The following is a 19262-nucleotide window of genomic DNA, read 5'->3' as shown; positions in this document are numbered from 1 at the left end:
AAATTCATATACCTTTCTATTCTTTTTGGCAAGTAACTCTTAACCCTTTCAGGGTCCACACGCCCTCTCAGAGACTTGTTCTCAGGGTCCCCCAATTTAAAAAAAAAAAAAAAAAAAATCTTATGAAAAGATAGAGAACCTTTTCCCAATCATAATGACACCGAAAGTATGATATTTGATGGAAAACTTACAGAATTATGCTCTCACAAATTTAGCAGTCTCGACAATGTTTACGCATCGGCGATTTTGCCCACTTTGAGCCCTATTTTCAGCCAATTCCAGTGTACTAGTCGACAAAAATCATACCTATTTCGCTAGAACTCCATTTTTCCTATCGAATGAGTACAAGAAACCACCCATTTACCGATTTCAACTATCCAATACAGTGGTCAGAATTTAGCAATTTTGCCAATTTTACACAAATTTCAAAAGATGCCAATTTCCAAATAGGGTCCAGAATAAACAAGAAAGATATTCCTGGCACTAAAATAACATTTCCTCTGTCCATTAGTCATGTCCCCACGCCCCTCTTACATTCTTTTGCTTTCCATTTTGTATTTTCGTTCTCACAAAAAATAGAAGATTTACTGTTATGCAAACTACTGCATTAGTGTAGAAATGGTATAAATAATATAGGTGCACTTGTGAAAGAGTACATGTATTAGACTCACCAGTTGACGTGTATTGGACACTTAGCATTATTTGTTTACTTTTGAATTTTGGTAAAAATCGAACATTTCTGCTACTTTGAGCTCAATTTCAAGGTACTTTTCATTGTAAAACCAGTCAAAATCATCTCAATTTCTGTAATATGTCTTCCATTCTATCAAATGAGACCAGGAAAACTAGAATACAACAATAAATACCATACGAAAATACAGTGCAAAGTCGCTGTTTTAATCCAAAATCATGGTCAAAGTTTTTTTTTTCTCATTACACACTGTGTGCTGCAGGATTTTTTTTTATACTGTGCACACTGACCACATAGACCCATTCTTTCATATGTAGGCCTACCAGCTTTCTCTCACTAGATTTGAAGGCGCTAGAATTTATGAGTACTAGTACATCAAGGACCCTGGCACATAAGCGGTACTAGTACGGCTGAAACCCTGAAAGGGTTAAAAATCTAAAACAATAGAATATTGGTACAAGTGCAGATCCTTGTGACACCCCACTGGTAACCTTTGCCCATAAGGACACTACTACTTATCATTATTCACATATTCCTCTCAGTGTCTCTCATTTAATGTAATAATTAAACTTTTATTCCTCTTTTTTTTGAAGTAGGGGTGTGCCAAAGTATTGGGGAATATCAGATAATTTTGATGATACTGGTATCAGTCTAAACTTAATACATATCAGTATCAGCAAAAATACAAACTGCCCATCCATTTTTCTTGAATAATTTCTGTGATTCATCTCTTAATAGCTTAGGTAAACAGTGCAGGAACTATACCAAAAGTCAAACTGTTTACTAAACAAGAGGTTTATCCTCTTCTTATCATGTACTTCATTATGTTACCTTCCATGCCTGTTATGCAATCAACTGAGAATACAAACAATATTACAGTAACCACTGCATGTCTATCATTTCATTATTTCAAAAAGTGATAAAATAAAGTTATATTTAACTTTAAAAACCAATTTTCAACCAGATTAGATTTTTTAGATTTTGCCACCAAAGTGGCTAGTTTATTGTGCACCCCATATCCATCCTGTGGACGGTAGCGCGAGAGCATATGGATACACAAAAGGCCTAGGAACTAGGCCCCAAAGGGTTAACAGGAATACATATGGATTTATATCTACATATCTATAGTTCACTTATCTGTTACAAGCAAATTTAGGAAATTTGCTTAGTATATCTGGTATCTTATTTTCATTAATAAGATATCTTGACATGTCACATAGGTTATTATACTGTCTGTCTCTGTATTCCTCAATAAGTGGACAATTAAGCACATAGTGTTCAAGAGAATGACCATATGCCTGATCACATAATTTACATTTAGTTTGATCATCTGTGTGTCTCCCAAACTGCCAGAAGTACTTATAACCAAGCCTAAGCCTGGCCACTACAACATCAGTCAGTCTGTTCACATTGCAAGTTGCTCCATAAACATACTTATCTACGTTCATGTTATCATAGTGGGTTATAGATCTACTCAGGCTTCTAACTGCATTCCTATAACAATCATTTTCATTATTTACTTCTCTCCTAATATTATTCCTAATGCTAGACACAGTTATACCAAAGTTATATTCTACATTCTCCTTCTCGATACTCTTCTTGGCTAACATATCAACTTTATCATGAAGGAGTAATCCAATGTGTGATGGGATCCATAGCAATTGTACATTAATTCCTTTTTCCCAATTTTCAACCACAATGAATAAAGTTAATAAAAATTCTTGACTTAAAGCAAGTGATAAACACAAAAGAAACAAAGAAAAAAGTAAAAATAGTTTTAGAAAACTATTAGGCACTGCTGTCTTAGAAAACCCACACACAAATGCAGTATAATGCACTGCTTTATTGACAGTAAAGGACTGATTACTGCATTTCTCTTTGTCCATCAATGGCAGTACTTTATGCCATTTTTCTCCAGTTGTTATGACTTTAAATTTCTGAAAACCAGAACTAAATCTTTTTCACATGCAGTCTGACTAAGACCCACATTATTTCACTTATAAGTGCCACAGTTACTTTCTTTAACTAAGATCAGAACTTGAAATCTGTCTGCATTGAACTGCACCTGCCACTTCTCCGATGCCAACATCAACCTATCCAGTTCATCCTGTAGTGCTCTAGCATTCTCTACAAGATCTGACGACCTATTTCAGTGTCTTATCAAACTTACTGATGGTGCTATTCCCTCATCCATGTAGTTTGTGTACATTGTGAGCAACAGGGGTCCTAATATCCAACCCTGTGGCACAACAGGGAGTTAGTATTTGCGTCTAGTATTTATTGGGTTATATATAAATCACTTATAGAATCATAAATAAATACAACAATATAAATTCTTCGCGTGTCTCTGTCAAAGATTTAAACCTAAATAAACATTCATAACTAAATTTTCACACTTCAGGGGAAATATGAACCAGACGGAGATAAAAACAATTCACAGACTTTAATCAAGCAAAAAAACATATATCCTAATATATTTTGCATGCTCAGCATCAGGTACAACAAAGTCACGTACCCTGAAGGCAGCACCAGCTCCATGGCAAGAAAAAATCACGGAAAAATATCGGTTTTTCCTTCACAGTCAGTCAATGGAGACTGATTTGGGCGCCAAGTTTGTTGACACGATCAGCTGGGTGGCCCGGCAACGTCTCTTTCAGTCACTTTACCCAAATTTCTGCTCCCAGCAGGATTTTAGCACTAGGGTGGCTCTTTGAAGCACTCCACGTTATGAAAGTGATAATAATTACCTGGTGTGGTGAGGAAATTCCTCCCCGCTGGATGCCACATTGACCTTCATGTCTGGTGCTTCTGGCAGCTCCTCCACCACTGACCTACCCGCCGCCATTTTTTTAAAAACAAATTCAATTATTTGAAACTTCCTCTACATAAATATTATATTTGATTGAGAATCGTCGTGTCATGTCACTATATATCCCGCTGACACTTTATGGAAACAATTTGTGAGTTATTTTCTTTAGTTTTTTTTGTGACTTGAAAATATTTGATATTAAGATTTTTATATAAACAAAGTTACTGATTGTAATTATTATTTATTGTTTCTTATCGTCATTCTTAGTAATATGTTATCATTATCATCATACTGTATATTAGTATTATTTAAATAAAAATTCAAGAATATTAGGCCTATTAAATCTAGCCTTAAAATAATGAAGTCTTGCAGTTTAATAACTACAGGACAGTATCAAACCCAGCCAGTATTATCGAATTTTATCTTCTTAATCTATAATAAACTGAATACTTACATTTCCAGTTTTTTATTATATTTACGAGAAAGAACTAAGCCCGTAGGAGTAAAAAAAGCGCCTTGGGAATGACAGGCAATAAGGAATGATCCAAGGAAAAGGAGGGCAGCTCTAATTTCATGGATCAAGAGTCCATCACCAGCATCAAGGACCCCAATGGAAATAAGTTACTTTGACTTTTTGGGGGGTTACCAAGGTAACCTTCACATATGCTGCTATGTATGATAATTTATGCAACTGCATTGTGTACATGTACCTGAATAAACCATACCCCCGGCCGGGATTGAACCCGCGGTCATAGGGTCTCAAAACTCCAGCCCGTGTCATTACGATTTCTTGAGTCATACCTGAATAAACTTACTTAATCAAGGTATATTTTGCAGGTATAGTATAAACCTTGGTAATAGATACTGGCAAATTATACACAAAATCCCTGCAATTTATTTCATTCTTATCTTTCCAGGTAGGCCTATTAAAATTTTTGTAAATTCATTTTGTTAAAGAGAAATGGTACAAAATGCCGACACGATGGATAAAGACAACGTTTCGCCAATGAAGTTTATTCATACAAAACAGTAATACATAAAGGGGATATAAATAGCGTATTGAAAATATCTAACCAAGACAAAACTCGAAGCAAGGAATTCAAGTTGGAGAAATTAAGATTTAGAAAGGATACTGGGAGGTGCTGGTGTGGCCATAGAGATGAGTGGAACTCCATGGCAGGTCACTGAGCCAAGGACGTTGGGTAGTGTGTGTGGGTGGGTGCTAGTTGGACCTTCCTAGCATGGGCCAGCTGCAGTGTATTCACTTACATGTGGTTACAGGGGTCGAATCACAGCTCCTGGTCGCTGCTAGGTTAATTAACCTAGCAGGAGGTAAAATAAGGCTTCAAGGGCCTTCTTTTACCTGCTCTTTAAAATTTTTGGCTACCTAACTGTCGACTTACTGTCATGAGTAATTGTGCCAGAAATGACTATGAGGAACCTCACTTTAGAAATAAGGTAAAATAATGAATAAAATTTACCACTTTATAACCTATGTCTAGTTTTAAGTAGTCTGTCAGCATTACGATTAATCTGCCCGAAATGCTCAGGCATGTGTGATTAACATTTTATAAAATGTAAATCACACATTATAACCTTCGCAAAGAAATTATTATCACGGGGAGCGCTAAGCCCGTAGGATAATACAGCGCATGTGGGGGGATAGAAGGTATTCAGGCTCAATTCAGGGAACCGGAGCACAGATCCAATTCCCTAGATCAGAGCCCCTCACCAGCGTCAAGGAACCTCCCTTGAGGGGTGCAACGATATAAAAATTGTATTGTATTTGTAAGCTATGTATGTACTCCGCCTCTATCACTTCACTCTCCAGATGGTTCCACTTCCTAACAACTCTAAGGCTGAAGAAATACTTCCTGACATCCGTATGACTCATCCCCGTTTTCAACTTCCAGTTGTGTCCTCTTGTTCCTATTTTCCATCTCTGAAACAATACGTCCTTGTTCACTTTGTCAGTTCCTTTCATTATCACATGCGAATATCCCTACATATAGTTTATTCCTGGTCACAGACTGGGCCATAGGGACGTTGATCTACCAAACCCTCTCCAGGTATTCTAGCCCTGTCCTCCAGGGTCATCAGGTTGGGTTCCATTAACCTTACTTGCATTGTACAATGAAAGACTCGGTTTTTAGCAAGCCACTAACTAGACTGAGAGTCGAAGATCTAAATGAACTTTTTATGAGAGAGCCACAGAATTTGGTTAACACAAGCCTATCTGATGTTATCCTGATGCCAAATGACTTCGAACAGGCGATAAATGACATGCCCATGCACTCTACCCCAGGGCCAGACTCATGGAACTCCGTGTTCATCAAGAACTGCAAGAAGCCCCTATCACCAGCTTTTAACATCCTATGGAGAGGGAGCATGGACACTGGGGTCGTCCCACAGTTACTATAAACAACAGACATAGCCCCACTGCACAAAGGTGGCAGTAAAGCAATAGCAAAGAACTACAGACCAACGGCACTAACATCCCATATAAAAATCTTTGAAAGGGTCCTAAGAAGCAAGATCGCCACCCATCAATTACACAACCCAGGGCAACATGGGTTTAGAGCAGGTCGCTCCTGTCTGTCCCAACTACTGGATCACTACGACAAGGTCCTAGATGTACTAGAAGACAAAAAGAATGCAGATGTAATATATACAGACTTTGCAAAAGCCTTCGACAAGTGTGACCATGGCGCAATAGCACACAAAATGCGTGCTAAAGGAATAACAGGAAAAGTTGGTAGATGGATCTATAATTTCCTCACAAACAGAACACAAAGAGTAGTAGTCAACAGAGTGAAGTCTGAGGCGGCTACGGTGAAAAGTTCTGTTCCGCAAGGCACAGTACTCTCTCCCATCTTGTTTCTCATCCTCATATCTGACAGACAAGGATGTCAGCCACAGCACTGTGTCTTCCTTTGCAAATGACACCCAAGTCTGCATGACAGCGTCTTCCATTGCAGACACTGCAAGGCTCCAGGTGGACATCAACCAAATCTTTCAATGGGCTGCAGAAAACAATATGAAGTTCAACGATGAGAAATTTCAATTACTCCGATATGGTAACATGAGGAAATTAAAACTTCATCAGAGTACAAAACAAATTCCAGCCACAAAATAGAGCGAAAAACCAACGTCAAAGACCTGAGAGTGACCGTGTCCAAAGATCTCACCTTCAAGGACCATAACAGTGTATCAATCACATCTGCTAGAAAAATGACAGGATGGATAATGAGAACCTTCAAAACTAAGGATGCCAAGCCCATGATGACACTCTTCAGGTCGCTTGTTCTATCTAGGCTGGAATATTGCTGCACACTAACAGCACCTTTCAAGGCAGGTGAAACTGCTGACCTAGAAAATGTAGAGCCTTCACGGCACGCATAATGGAGATAAAACACCTCAATTACTGGGAGCGCTTGAAGTTCCTGAACCTGTACTCCCTGGAATACAGGCAGGAGAGATACATGATTATATACACCTGGAAAATCCTAGAGGGACTAGTACCAAACTTGCACACAAAAATTACTCACTACGAAAGCAAAAGACTCGGCAGACGATGCAACATCTCCCCAATGAAAAGCAGGGGTGTCAATAGCACGTTAAGAGACAACACAATAAGTGTCAGGGGCCCAAGACTATTCAACTGCCTCCCAGCTGTCTTCAAGCAGGCACTGGACAAGCACCTAAAGTCGGTACCTGACCAGCCGGGCTGTGGCTCGTACGTTGGATTGCATGCAGCCAGCAGTAACAGCCTGGTTGATCAGGCTCTGATCCACCACGAGGCCTGGTCACAGACTGGGCAGCGAGGGCGTTGACCCCTGGAACTCTCTCCAGGTAAATGCCAGGAAGTGCTAAACTGAGAAACTGGGATTTATTATAATCAAAACCAAGCTAAACCCACTAGGGTCACAGAGTGCTGAGAAACTGGGATGCTCTGGGCAGGCTTACATTTTGGTACACTTACAAACCAGTTTTGACAGTCTTTTCAAATATTTGTTCAATGCTTCTATAATAATTATAATAAAAACCAAGCACTAAACCCACAAGGGTCACACAGCAATAGAAGGATATGAAACTTATTTTTCATTATGCGTAATTAAATATAAATTGTGTACTTCTTAATTTTCATGCATTGAAATGTAACAACATTTTACCAGTGTATTTTCAAGGATTTTTTTCTGGCTTTCATGTCTTTTGGCACTCCTTATAGATGAGTGCCTAGACAGTTACCAAGGTACCCCATTCTTTAATCTGGTCCTGCCTGTAGGGATCATAAAATGCCAAGCAATGGTAAGGAATGTAATTCCTTGAACCATTTCATCCCTTGAAGGGATAAATCGTAGGAAACTGCTCACACTATACACTGGTCAACACTCATTGATGGTCATCACATGGAAGGATACTTAGTTGACACCACAAATATTGGCAGGTCACACAGACACTCCAATATCTTTTAATATTGCCCCATTTCTTTTCAGCTTTGACTTCCAGCAAGCGTTCGCAAGTGTGTTACATAGGAGCGAATGGAGACAAATGGATTTTAGGAGTTGACGTGCTGTTGGAGTGTAAGCAAGGTAACATTTATGAAGGGATTCAGGGAAACCGGCAGGCTGGACTTGATTCCTGGAGATGGGAAATACAGTGCTGGCACTCTGAAGGAGGGGTGTTAATGTTGCAGTTTTATAACTGTAGTGTAAGCATGCCTCTGGCAAAACGGTGATGGAGTGAGTGATGATGAAAGTTTTTCTCTTTCAGGCCACCCTGCGTTGGTAGGAAACGGCCGATGTGTTAATAAAAAATAATTCTTTTCAGTCATTCCTTCAGTGCCTTTCACACTCAGAATTTCTGTACTTCTCTTCAACACACACTAATGCAAATTCTGTGACTTATTACCCATGGTCGATCTAGTCCTACCACTCTTAAGTCCTCATTTATTGTTTTGTAGTACTAAATTAATTGCATTCTATGACCTACTGGCAAATAATAGATTGCAGATAAGCCCATAGCCCTCTTACTATAGTATTAGCAGTTGTGATATTTACAGAGCACTTTAATTGCATAGCGTTTTACAACTGGTCCTCAAGGGGGTATCAGGCTGTAACAGGTCTTAAGCTGCACCATTGCACAAGTAGGAATACAAGTAGGAATACATATTTAAGTGTTGAAATATTTATTTATATATAACAAAACATTACATTATTAAACAATTATAAAAATATCACAAAGCCTTCACCTAAAATGCACAGATTTAATTTGGGTTGTCCTGCAAACTAAATCATTTTCACAAGGCACATATGGATGTACTGCATGAGTCATATACAGCATGTACTTATATTTTTCTTAGGCATAATTCTGTAATTTCTTCATTGTGCACAAAGGAATGAACTGGTTTAGGCTACTCTGTTTTTCTGAATTTTATAGCTACTGGTACTGAATGGAACCAAAATAAGATAGCCTACCAATGAAGTTTCAAGTATCCATAATACACCACTGTTACATTTCCCATTATGCAGGTGCAAAGACAAATTGCACTGTCACTGTGCCATCAGAAAGGATAAAATTATATATTTCACAAAATATTATAGTAACATAGAAGCTTTAGGTCTGTCTCCAATACCACCTGCTAGCTCATACACAGCACAAGCAACCTGAATTGCTAAATTATCTGCTTCCTCCTGAGTCGAAGCTTCTGCATAAATGCGAACAATATCCTCTGTCCCTGATGGTCGTACAAAAGATCTACCTTTTGAGAAGGCAGAGACAATTTTGTTGATAGCATCTTGTAACCCTTCTGGTGTTACACATTCTCGTTCGGCATCAGTTGTAGTGATGACTGCCCTGTCTGCAACAGTCACCTGAATACAAGAGAAAATAAATGTATATTGTACAGTATATACAATATAATACAATACAGTGTGAGTGTGTGTGTGTGTGTACTCACCTAATTGTGGTTGCAGGGGTCGAGACTCAGCTCCTGGCCCCACCTCTTCACTGAGTGCTACTAGGTCCTCTCTCTCCCTGCTCCATGAGCTTTATCATATCTCATCTTAAAGCTATGTATGGTTCCTGCCTCCACTACCTCACTTGTTAGGCTATTCCACTTCCTGACTACTTTACGACTGAAGAAATACTTCCTTACATCCCTTTGACTCATCTGGGTCTTCAATTTCCAATTGTGGCCCCTTGTTTCTGTGTCCCCTCTCTGGAACATCCTGTCTCTGTCCACCTTGTCTATTCCATGCAGTATTTTGTATGCTGTTATCATGTCTCCACTAACCCTCCTGTCCTCCAGTGTCGTTAGGCCGATTTCCCTTAACCTTTCTTCATAGGACATTCCCTTTAGCTCTGGAACTAACCTTGTCACAAACCTTTCCACTTTTTCTAATTTCCTGACATGTTTTATCAAGTATGGGTTCCAAACAGGTGCTGCATACTCCAGTATGGGCCTGACGTACACGGTGTACAGTGTCTTGAACGATTCCTTACTAAGGTATTGAAACGCTATTCTCAGGTTTGCCAGGTGCCCATATGCTGCAGCAGTTATTTGGTTGATGTGTACTTTCGGAGATGTGCTTGGTGTTAAACTCACCCCAGGATCTTTCTCCTTGAGCGAGGTTTGCAGTCTTTGGCCACCTAGCCTATACTCCGTCTGCAGTCTTCTTTGCCCTTCCCCAGTCTTCATGACTTTGCATTTGGCAGGGTTAAATTCGAGAAGCCAGTTGCTGGATCAGGTGTCCAGCCTGTCCAGGTCTCTCTGAAGTCCTACCTGCTCCTCATCTGATTTAATTCTCCTCATTAATTTCACATCATCTGTGAACAGGGACACTTCTGAGTCTAATCCTTCCATCGTGTCATTCACATATACCAGAAATAGCACTGGTCCTAGGACCGACCCCTGTGGGACCCCGCTCGTCACAGGTGCCCACTGTGATACCTCATCACGTACCATGACTCGCTGTTGCCTCCCTGTCAGGTATTCTCTGATCCACTGCAGCGTCCTTCCTGTTATACGTGCCTGATCCTCTAGCTTCTGCACCAATCTCCTGTGAGAAACTGTCGAAGGCCTTCTTGCAGTCCAAGAGGATACAATCAACCCACCCCTCTCGTGTCTTATTTCTGTTACTTTATCATAAAACTCCAGTAGGTTTGTGACTCGGGATTTACCTTCCATAAATCCGTGCTGCTTGGTGTTTATACTCGTTCCATTCCAGGTGCTCCACCACTCTCCTCCTGATAATCTTCTCCATTACTTTGCATACTATGCAAGTCAGTAACACTGGTCTATAGTTCAGTGCCTCTTTTCTGTCTCCTTTTTTTAAATATGGGTACTACATTTGCCATCTTCCATACCTCAGGTAGTTGCCCAGTTTCAAGGGATGTGTTCAAGATTGTGGTTAGTGGCACCCACAGCATTTCTGCTCCCTCTCTAAGGACCCACAGGGAGATGTTGTCTGGTCCCATTGCCTTTGAGGTATTATGGTCCCTTAGCAGCCTCTTCACCTCCTCCTCAGTTGTGTGAATGTCATCTAACACTTGTTGGTATATTCTTTGTCGGCATCCCCCTCTGTTCTGTCCACCCAGAGGCCTTCCTGTCTCCACTGTAAATACTTCCTTAAATCTCTTGTTGAGCTCCTCACATACTACTTGATCGCTTCTGGTGAGTTCCCCACCTTCTTTCCTCAGCCTGATCACCTGGTCTTTGACTGTTGTCTTCCTCCCAATGTGGCTATACAGCAGTTTTGGGTCAGACTTGGCTTTCGATGCTATGTCATTTTCGTACTGTCGCTGGGCCTCCCTCCTTATCCGTGCATATTCGTTTCTGGCTCTTCAACTAGTCTCTCTATTTTCCTGGGTCCTTTGCCTCCTGTATCTTTCCATTCACTGTTGCACTTAGTTTTTGCCTCCCTATACCTTCGGGTAAACCAAGGACTCGCTTTGGTCTTCCCATTATTTCTATTGCCCTTGGGAACAAACCTTTCCTCTGCCTCCCTGCATTTTGTTGTTACATACTCCATCATTTCATTTACTGACTTTCCTGTCAATTCTCTGTCCCACTGAACCTCCTGCAGGAAGTTCCTCATGCCTGTGTAGTCCCCCTTGTCATAGTTTAGCTTTTCCCATCCAACTCCTGTTACCCTCTCTACATACTTGCAATTCTACTATGTATTCAAAACACAGAACCATGTGATCACTAGCTCCAAGGGGCCTCTCATACGTGATGTCCTCAATGTCTGAACTGCTCAGGGTGAACACAAGGTCTAGTCTTGCTGGTTCATCCTCTCCTCTCTCTCTGGTTGTGCCCTTAACATGTTGATGCATAAGGTTTTCCAGCACCACATCCATTATCTTGGCTCTCTACGTTTCGGGACCCCTGTGTGGCTCCAGGTTTTCCCAGTTGATCTCCCTGTGATTGAAATCACCCATAACTAGTAACTTTGCTCTGCTCGAGTGAGCTTTTCTTGCCACCTCGGCCAGTGTGCCCACCACTGCTCTGCCACTCTTCATATTCCTCTCTTCACCTCCTGCAGTTCTGTGGTTGATTATACATCACTGCAATGACTACCTTATGTTTCCCAGACTGAAGTGTACCTACTATGTAGTCCCTTCCTCCAATCTCGTCCATGCCTTCCATTTCTTCAAATCTCCATCGGTCTTTTATGAGCAGTGCAACCCTTCCTCCCCCTCTGCTCCTTTTATCTTTCCTCAGGGTCTGATATCCTGGTGGGAAGATTGCATCTGTTTTTGTCTCAGTGAGTTTCATTTCTGTGACTGCTATGATGTCTGGGGACTTCTCATTGATTCTTTCATGCCACTCCTCATATTTTTTGTTATTCCATCTGCGTTCGTGTGACAAACCTTCAACTTCTTTTCTAATACTGTGATCCTGGGAGAAGATTGGGGTTGGGGGATCAGGAGCCCTGGCAGAGGCCTATGGGGGGTTGCAGTGGGGGTAGGGGCAGAGTTCCCATAGGGGGTTGCTGTATGGGTGGGGTTTGTGGTGTTGGGGGTGGGGGCAGAGGGATCAGTGTGTAAGTGTCAGTTTAGATTGCTCAGTTGCCTTGGGGTTGTCGCAGTTGGAGTCTTTCTGTGGGTGTTTCTGGAGGGCGTGTTTGCCCTTCCACTTCATCTGGGTTCTTCTGCTCATCTTTGTCATTTCCTCTCCTTTCGTTTTTGTACTCTCTCTTTCAGTATCAACCTTTCCTCTTGTGCTCTGTCTCGATTGAGGTACACACTCTGGTACTCCTGTTTGTCTCTCGGTCATGCTTTCTCCTGCAGAATCATGGTTCGAGTTGATTCTGCCTTGAAAATTACTTTGAGAGACCGTTTCCGTCCCCTTGCAAACCACCCAATTCTCCAAAAATTTGCCACCTGGGTCATGTCGCCCTCACCTATTGCTTTCATGATACCTTCAATCACTTTTTATTTTTCCTGTTTCATTTCATCATAAGTTTCTCATTCAACTTCCTGGAGCCTGTAGACAAAAACTGATCTCGCAGTTTTGTCCTCTCACTGCATCTCCCAGTGCATCCTCTGAGGTGTTTTAGTTCCTTCCATTGGAGTGTTCCTTCCTTCAAGCCCTTCCCTGGCTGAGGCCCCTATGCTCAGTGGACTGTCTTTCCTGCTCAGCTGTTCCTGGCCCCTGCAGGTGTCTGTTAGAGTCTCTGCATATGTCATAGCCTCTTGTCTTCAGACCTCTCATTTTTTCCTAGTGTGCTCATCTTTGCCTTGGCCCTATGTGGGTCTGATAGGGCCCTTGTATGCAGTATAGCATCTATGCTCCCTCCAGGCCCCTTGTCTGTGCCTGATGCAGAAGTTCCTGATGTTATGTCTGTACTGTCATTTTTCTCTAAGCTGTTTCAGCAGGGGCCTATAGGGGGTTTCAGTGAGGGTGGGGGTTGTGGTGAGGGGGATGGGGGCAAGGGCCTATGGGGGGGTTACAGTGGAGGGGGTTGTGGTGAGGGGGATAGGGGAGAGGGCCTATGGGGGGTTACAGTTGTGGGGGTTGTAAAGGGTACAGTGTGTGGGTTGCTGTGAGTTACTGTGGGGCTGGGGTTTGTGGTGAGGGGGATGGGGGGAGAGGGTACATTGTGTGGGTTACTGTGTGTTTCTGTGGGGGTGGGGTTTGAGCTGAGGGGGATGTGTGGGTTTCTGTGGGGGTGGGGTTTGTGCTGAGGGGGATGGGGGCAGAGGGTACAGTGAGTGGGTTTTGGGTTAAGTTGTTTGATTGGTTTGGGACTGCCATGGTTGGGTTCCTTCTGTGGGTGGTACTGGAGGGGGTTGTGTTTATTCTTCCACCACTTGGGCCTGATTTCCCCAGATCTCCACCTTCCTTGCCTCCCATTCCTCCTTGCAACATTGCACCCTCTCTTTCAGTATCATCCTGTCTTCTTGTGTTCTGTCTTGGTCGAGGTACACACTCCGGAACTCCAGTTTGTCCCTTAGGTGCACTTTCTCCTGCAGGATCCGATTTCAAGCCAACTCTGCCTTGAAAATCACTTTGACTGGATGCTTTTTTCCTCTCGCAAACCACCCAATTCTCCGAAAATTTGTCAGCTGGGTCATGTCGTCCTCTCCTATTGCTTTCATGATGCTTTTAATCGTTCTTTTTTCCTCCTGTTTCCCTGCCTCGTAAGTTTCCCTATCTACTTCATAGAGCCCATATACAAAAGCTGCCCTCTCCCTTTCGTCCTCCCACTGTACTTCCCTTAGCATCCTCTGATGTGAATTAGTTCCTGCCATTGACGCATTGCTTCCTACTGTCTCTTCCCTATCCGGTGTCCCTGTGCTTATCTGTTCCTGGACACTGCAGTTGTCCGTTAGAGCCTCTGTGTATAGCCTAGCTCTTGTCTTTGGGACCCTCATTAGTTCCTGCTGTTCTCCCTGCCTTTTCCCAGGCCCCACTTGGGTCCGACAGAGTCATCGCATACAGTACATCTCCTTTGTTCCCTACTGTCCCCTCATCATTGACTGATGTGGCAGTTCTTGGTGTCGTGGTTCTTTAGGCTGTTTCAGACTTTTTAGTTTTTCTACTAAGCTCTGTATCTTAGCTTCAGCTGCTGTGATTTGTAATTCCCATTTCCTGCTCTCCTCAGCTATTTTCTCTTCCATTTTCTTGCTGAGCTCTTCCAGCCTCCTCCACCACTCCTCTCTTCTCATGAGCTCTGCTTCCCAGTCTTCTCTCTCAGGTCCACCCCTCGCTTCATTCACCAGTCCTCTGGTTTTCCGTCCTGGTTTCTGGTGTCCTGTGTTTTTTTTCCACAGAAGGAAGAACTTATGCCAAGAGTGCGTGTGTGGAGGGAGGGTGTTTGTTGTGGGGAGGGAATGGGGTGTTTGTTGTGGGGAGTGGGGAGGAGGCAGGGAGGGGAAGAGGACAGTGAGCAGGAGGGAACAGCAGCAGAGGGAAGAGAGATGGGGGGGAAGGCTAGGGGGGACAGGGGGAAAAGCAATGGGGGGGGGGGAGGGGAGTAGGAGTAAGGAGGATGAGAGGGAAGATGAAGAGGGAGAGAAGGTGGGATAAGAGAGAGAGAGAGAAAGAGAGTGTGGGTGGGAAGGTGTGGGATAGTGTTGAGTGTGAGGGAGTGAGTGAGAGAGTGTGAGGGACTGTGAGAGGGGGTGAGAGAGAGAGGGTAAGGGAGTGTGTGAGTTGGGTAGGATCAGCCTTTAGAGTGCTTGTAGGCCTAGGAGGCAAGGGGAGAAGGAGGAGGAGAAGGAAGAGGAGATGAAGGGGGAGATGGAGGAGGTCTAGGGGGAGGGAGGGAGGGATAGTGGAATAGGAGAGAGGGAGAGAGAGAAAGTGGAATAGGAGAGAGGGAGAGATAGAAGAGATAAAAGGAGAGAGAGGGAGAGAAGAGATAAAAGGAGAGAGTGAGGGAGAGAGAGAGTGTGGGATAGGAAAGAAAGAGATAGAGAGAGAGTGTGTGTGAGTAAATGTGGGTAGGAAGGTGTGGGGTAGTGTTGACGAGAGTGTGAGGGAGGGAGTGTGAGTGAGAAAGTGTGACTGAAAGAGTGTGAGTGTGTGGATATGGGTGAGTGAGTGTGAGGGAGTGTGAGAGTGAGTGAGAGAGTTAGAGAGAGAGAGAGAGGGAGTATGAGTGTGTGTGAGAGTGGTTGAGTGTGTGTGAGAGACATGCCAGCATACCAGAAGGTATATCTCGACTGTGACAGAACACGAGAAGGCAGAAACTGAGAGGGTACAAAGACGAAAGGATGAAAGAGAGGTAAAGATGGAGATGGACAGAACCCAGACTCGGGAAGAAGATCAAATACAACCTCCCTCACAACCACCTACAGAAGCCCCCCAACCAGGATCACTCCAATGCAACCAAACATTCTAAGCCAAAACACACATGCCATACCCAATGCCCTCACAAACCTCATTACAAACTCCACCTTCACAGCAACCACCCAGACCACAGTTTTATAAAAGAAGTTGAAGGTTTGGTATACAAATGCAGACGGAATAACAAAGAAGTGTGAGGAGTGGCATGAAATAATCAAGGAGACATCCCCAGACATAATAGCACTCACAGAAGCGAAACTCACCAGAATGATAACAGATGCAATCTTTCCACTTGGATATCAAATCCTCAGGAAAGATAGAGGGAGCAGAGGGAGGAGGAGTTGCACTACTCATTAAAAACCAGTGGGGATTTGAGGAAATGGATGGAATGGGCGAAAGGAACTACACAGTAGGAACAATCCAGTCTGAGGGCCATAAGGTGATAACTGCAGTAATGTACAACCCACCACAGAACTGCAGGAGGCCAAGAGAAGAATACGATGAAAGCAACAGAGCAATGGTACACACACTAGCCGAGGTGGCCAGAAGAGCTCACATGGGGAGAGCAAAGTTACTAGTTATGGGCGATTTCAATCAGGAGATTGACTGGGAAAACCTGGAGCCCCATGGGGGTCCCAAAACATGGAGAGCCAAGATGATGGATGTGGTACTGGAAAACCTCATGCATCAACATGTTAAGAGACACTACCAGAGAGAGTGAGGATGAAACAGCAAGACTGGACCTAGTATTCACCTTGAGTAGTTCGGACATCAAGGATATCACGTATGAAAGGCCCCTTGGAGCTAGTGATCATGTGGTTCTGTGCTTTCATTACATAGTTGAGCTACAAGTGGAGAGGGTAGCAGGAATAGGACAGGAAAAACCAAACTACAAAAGGGGAAGACTGCACAGGCATGAGGAACTTCCTGCAAGACATTCAGTGGGAGAGAGAATTGGCAGGAAAACCAGTAATAGAAATGATGGACTATGTGACAACAAAATGCAAGGAGGCAGAGGAGAGGTTTGTTCCCAAGGGAAACAGAAATAATGGGAAGACCAGAACGAGTCCTTGGTTCACCCAAAGGTGTAGGGAGGCAAAAACTAAGTGTGCTAGAGAATGGAAAAGTACAAAAGACAAAGGACCCAGGAAAATAAAGAGATTAGCTGAAGAGCCAGTAACGAATGTGCACAGATAAGAAGGGAGGCTCAATGACAATACAAAAATGACATAGCATCAAGAGTCAAGTCTGACCCAAAGCTGTTGTATAGCCACATCAGGAGGAAAATAACAGTCAAGAACCAGGTACTCAGGCCGAGGAAGGTAGGTGGGGAGTTCACAAGAAACGACCAAGAGGGATGCGAGGGGGCTCAACATGAGATTTAAAGAAGTATTTACAGTAGAGACAGGAAGGACTCCAGAAATTCAAAATAGAGAGGTACACCAACAAGTGCTGGATGAAATACACACAACCAAGGAAGAGGTGAAGAAGCTGCTATGTGAACTTGATACCTCAAAGGCAGTGGGACCAGACAACATCTCTCTGTGGGTCCTTAGAGAGGGAGCAGAGATGCCATGTGTGCCACTAACAAAAATCTTCAACACACCCACTGGGCAACTACCTGAGTTATGGAAAATGGCAAATGTAGTCCCAATTTTTAAGAAAGGAGACAGACACCAGGCATTAAACTACAGACCTGTGTCACTGACGTGTATAGTATGCAAAGTCATGGAGAAGATCAGGAGGAGAGTGGTAGAGCACCTAGAAAGACACAAGTTATAAACGACAACTAGCAAGGTTTCAGGGAAGGAAAATCCTGTGTCGCAAACCTACTGGAGTTTTATGACAAGGCAAGATAAGCAAGACACGAGAGAGAGAGGGGTGGATACACTGCATTTTCTTGGACTGCAAGGCCTTCAACACAGTTCCTCACAAGAGGTTAATGCAAAAGTTAGAGGATCAGGCACGCATAACAGGAACAACGCTGCAATGAATCAGAGAATATCTGACAGGGAGGCAACAACGAGTCATGGTATGTGACGAGGTGTCAAAGTGGACACCTGTGATGAGTGGGGTTTTACAGGGGTCAGTCCTAGGACCTGTGCTGTTTTTGGTATATGTAAATGGCAATGTGGCAGATGTTGCAAGTATATGGAATAGGTAGTAAGTTACTAAATGCTGTAAAGAGCTTTTATGAGGATAGTGAGGCTCAGGTTAGGGTATGTAGAAGAGAGGGAGAATACTTCCCGGTAAAAGTAGGTCTTAGACAGGGATGTGTAATGTCACCATGGTTGTTTAATATATTTATAGATGGGGTTGTAAAAGAAGTAAATGCTAGGGTGTTCGGGAGAGGGGTTGGATTAAATTATGGGGAATCAAATTCAAAATGGGAATTGACACAGTTACTTTTTGCTGATGTTACTGTGCTTATGGGAGATTCTAAAGAAAAATTGCAAAGGTTAGTGGATGAGTTTGAGAATGTGTGTAAAGGTAGAAAGTTGAAAGTGAACATAGAAAAGAGTAAGGTGATGAGGGTATCAAATGATTTAGATAAAGAAAAATTGGATATCAAATTGGGGAGGAGGAGTATGGAAGAAGTGAATGTTTTCAGATACTTGGGAGTTGAAGTGTCGGCGGATGGATTTATGAAGGATGAGGTTAATCATAGAATTGATGAGGGAAAAAAGGTGAGTGGTGCGTTGAGGTATATGTGGAGTCAAAAAACGTTATCTATGGAGGCAAAGAAGGGAATGTATGAAAGTATAGTAGTACCAACACTCTTATATGGATGTGAAGCTTGGGTGGTAAATGCAGCAGCGAGGAGACGGTTGGAGGCAGTGGAGATGTCCTGTCTAAGGGCAATGTGTGGTGTAAATATTATGCAGAAAATTCAGAGTGTGGAAATTAGAAGGTGTGGAGTTAATAAAAGCATTACTCAGAGGGCAGAAGAGGGGTTGTTGAGGTGGTTTGGTCATTTAGAGAGAATGGATCAAAGTAGAATGACATGGAAAGCATATAAATCTATAGGGGAAGGAAAGAGGGGTAGGGGTCGTCCTCGAAAGGGTTGGAAAGAGGAGGTAAAGGAGGTTTTGTGGGCGAGGGGCTTGGACTTCCAGCAAGCGTGCATGAGCGTGTTAGATAGGAGTGAATGGAGACGAATGATACTTGGGACCTGACGATCTGTTGGAGTGTGAGCAGGGTAATATTTAGTGAAGGGATTCAGGGAAACCGGTTATTTTCATATAGTCGGACTTGAGTCCTGGAAATGGGAAGTACAATGCCTGCACTTTAAAGGAGGGGTTTGGGATATTGGCAGTTTGGAGGGATATGTTGTGTATCTTTATACGTATATGCTTCTAAGCTGTTGTATTCTGAGCACCTCTGCAAAAGCAGTGATAATGTGTGAGTGTGGCGAAAGTGTTGAATGATGATGAAAGTATTTTCTTTTTGGGGATTTTCTTTCT

The 19262-nt window shown here is 42.9% G+C and overlaps 2 protein-coding genes across 4 annotated transcripts in view; both read right to left on the bottom strand.

Moving 5' to 3' along the window:
* Skp2 (S-phase kinase-associated protein 2) overlaps positions 1–3587 on the bottom strand; it is a 75636-nt gene extending 72049 nt beyond the window's left edge. Inside the window, exon 1 of one of the 2 annotated variants that reach the window (XM_053778198.2) lies at positions 3439–3587. In XM_053778198.2, the coding sequence (XP_053634173.1) occupies positions 3439–3536 (98 nt within the window). In that variant the 5' untranslated portion in view covers positions 3537–3587. Of the gene's footprint in view, positions 1–3206; positions 3355–3438 lie in introns of those variants that run through there. The other variant, XM_053778199.2, reaches the window with a different exon arrangement.
* A 5084-nt stretch (positions 3588–8671) lies between these two features.
* nst (phosphoglucomutase 3-like protein nst) overlaps positions 8672–19262 on the bottom strand; it is a 54975-nt gene continuing 44384 nt past the window's right edge. Inside the window, exon 9 of one of the 2 annotated variants that reach the window (XM_053778196.2) lies at positions 8672–9373. In XM_053778196.2, the coding sequence (XP_053634171.1) occupies positions 9098–9373 (276 nt within the window). In that variant the 3' untranslated portion in view covers positions 8672–9097. The remainder of the gene's footprint in view (positions 9374–19262) is intronic. The other variant, XM_053778197.2, reaches the window with a different exon arrangement.

Source organism: Cherax quadricarinatus, chromosome 22 (assembly GCF_038502225.1).
Source record: "Cherax quadricarinatus isolate ZL_2023a chromosome 22, ASM3850222v1, whole genome shotgun sequence".
Classification (NCBI taxonomy): domain Eukaryota; kingdom Metazoa; phylum Arthropoda; class Malacostraca; order Decapoda; family Parastacidae; genus Cherax; species Cherax quadricarinatus.
The sequence above is the reverse complement of the archived record's forward strand: the minus strand, read 5'-3'. Positions and strand labels throughout refer to the sequence as shown.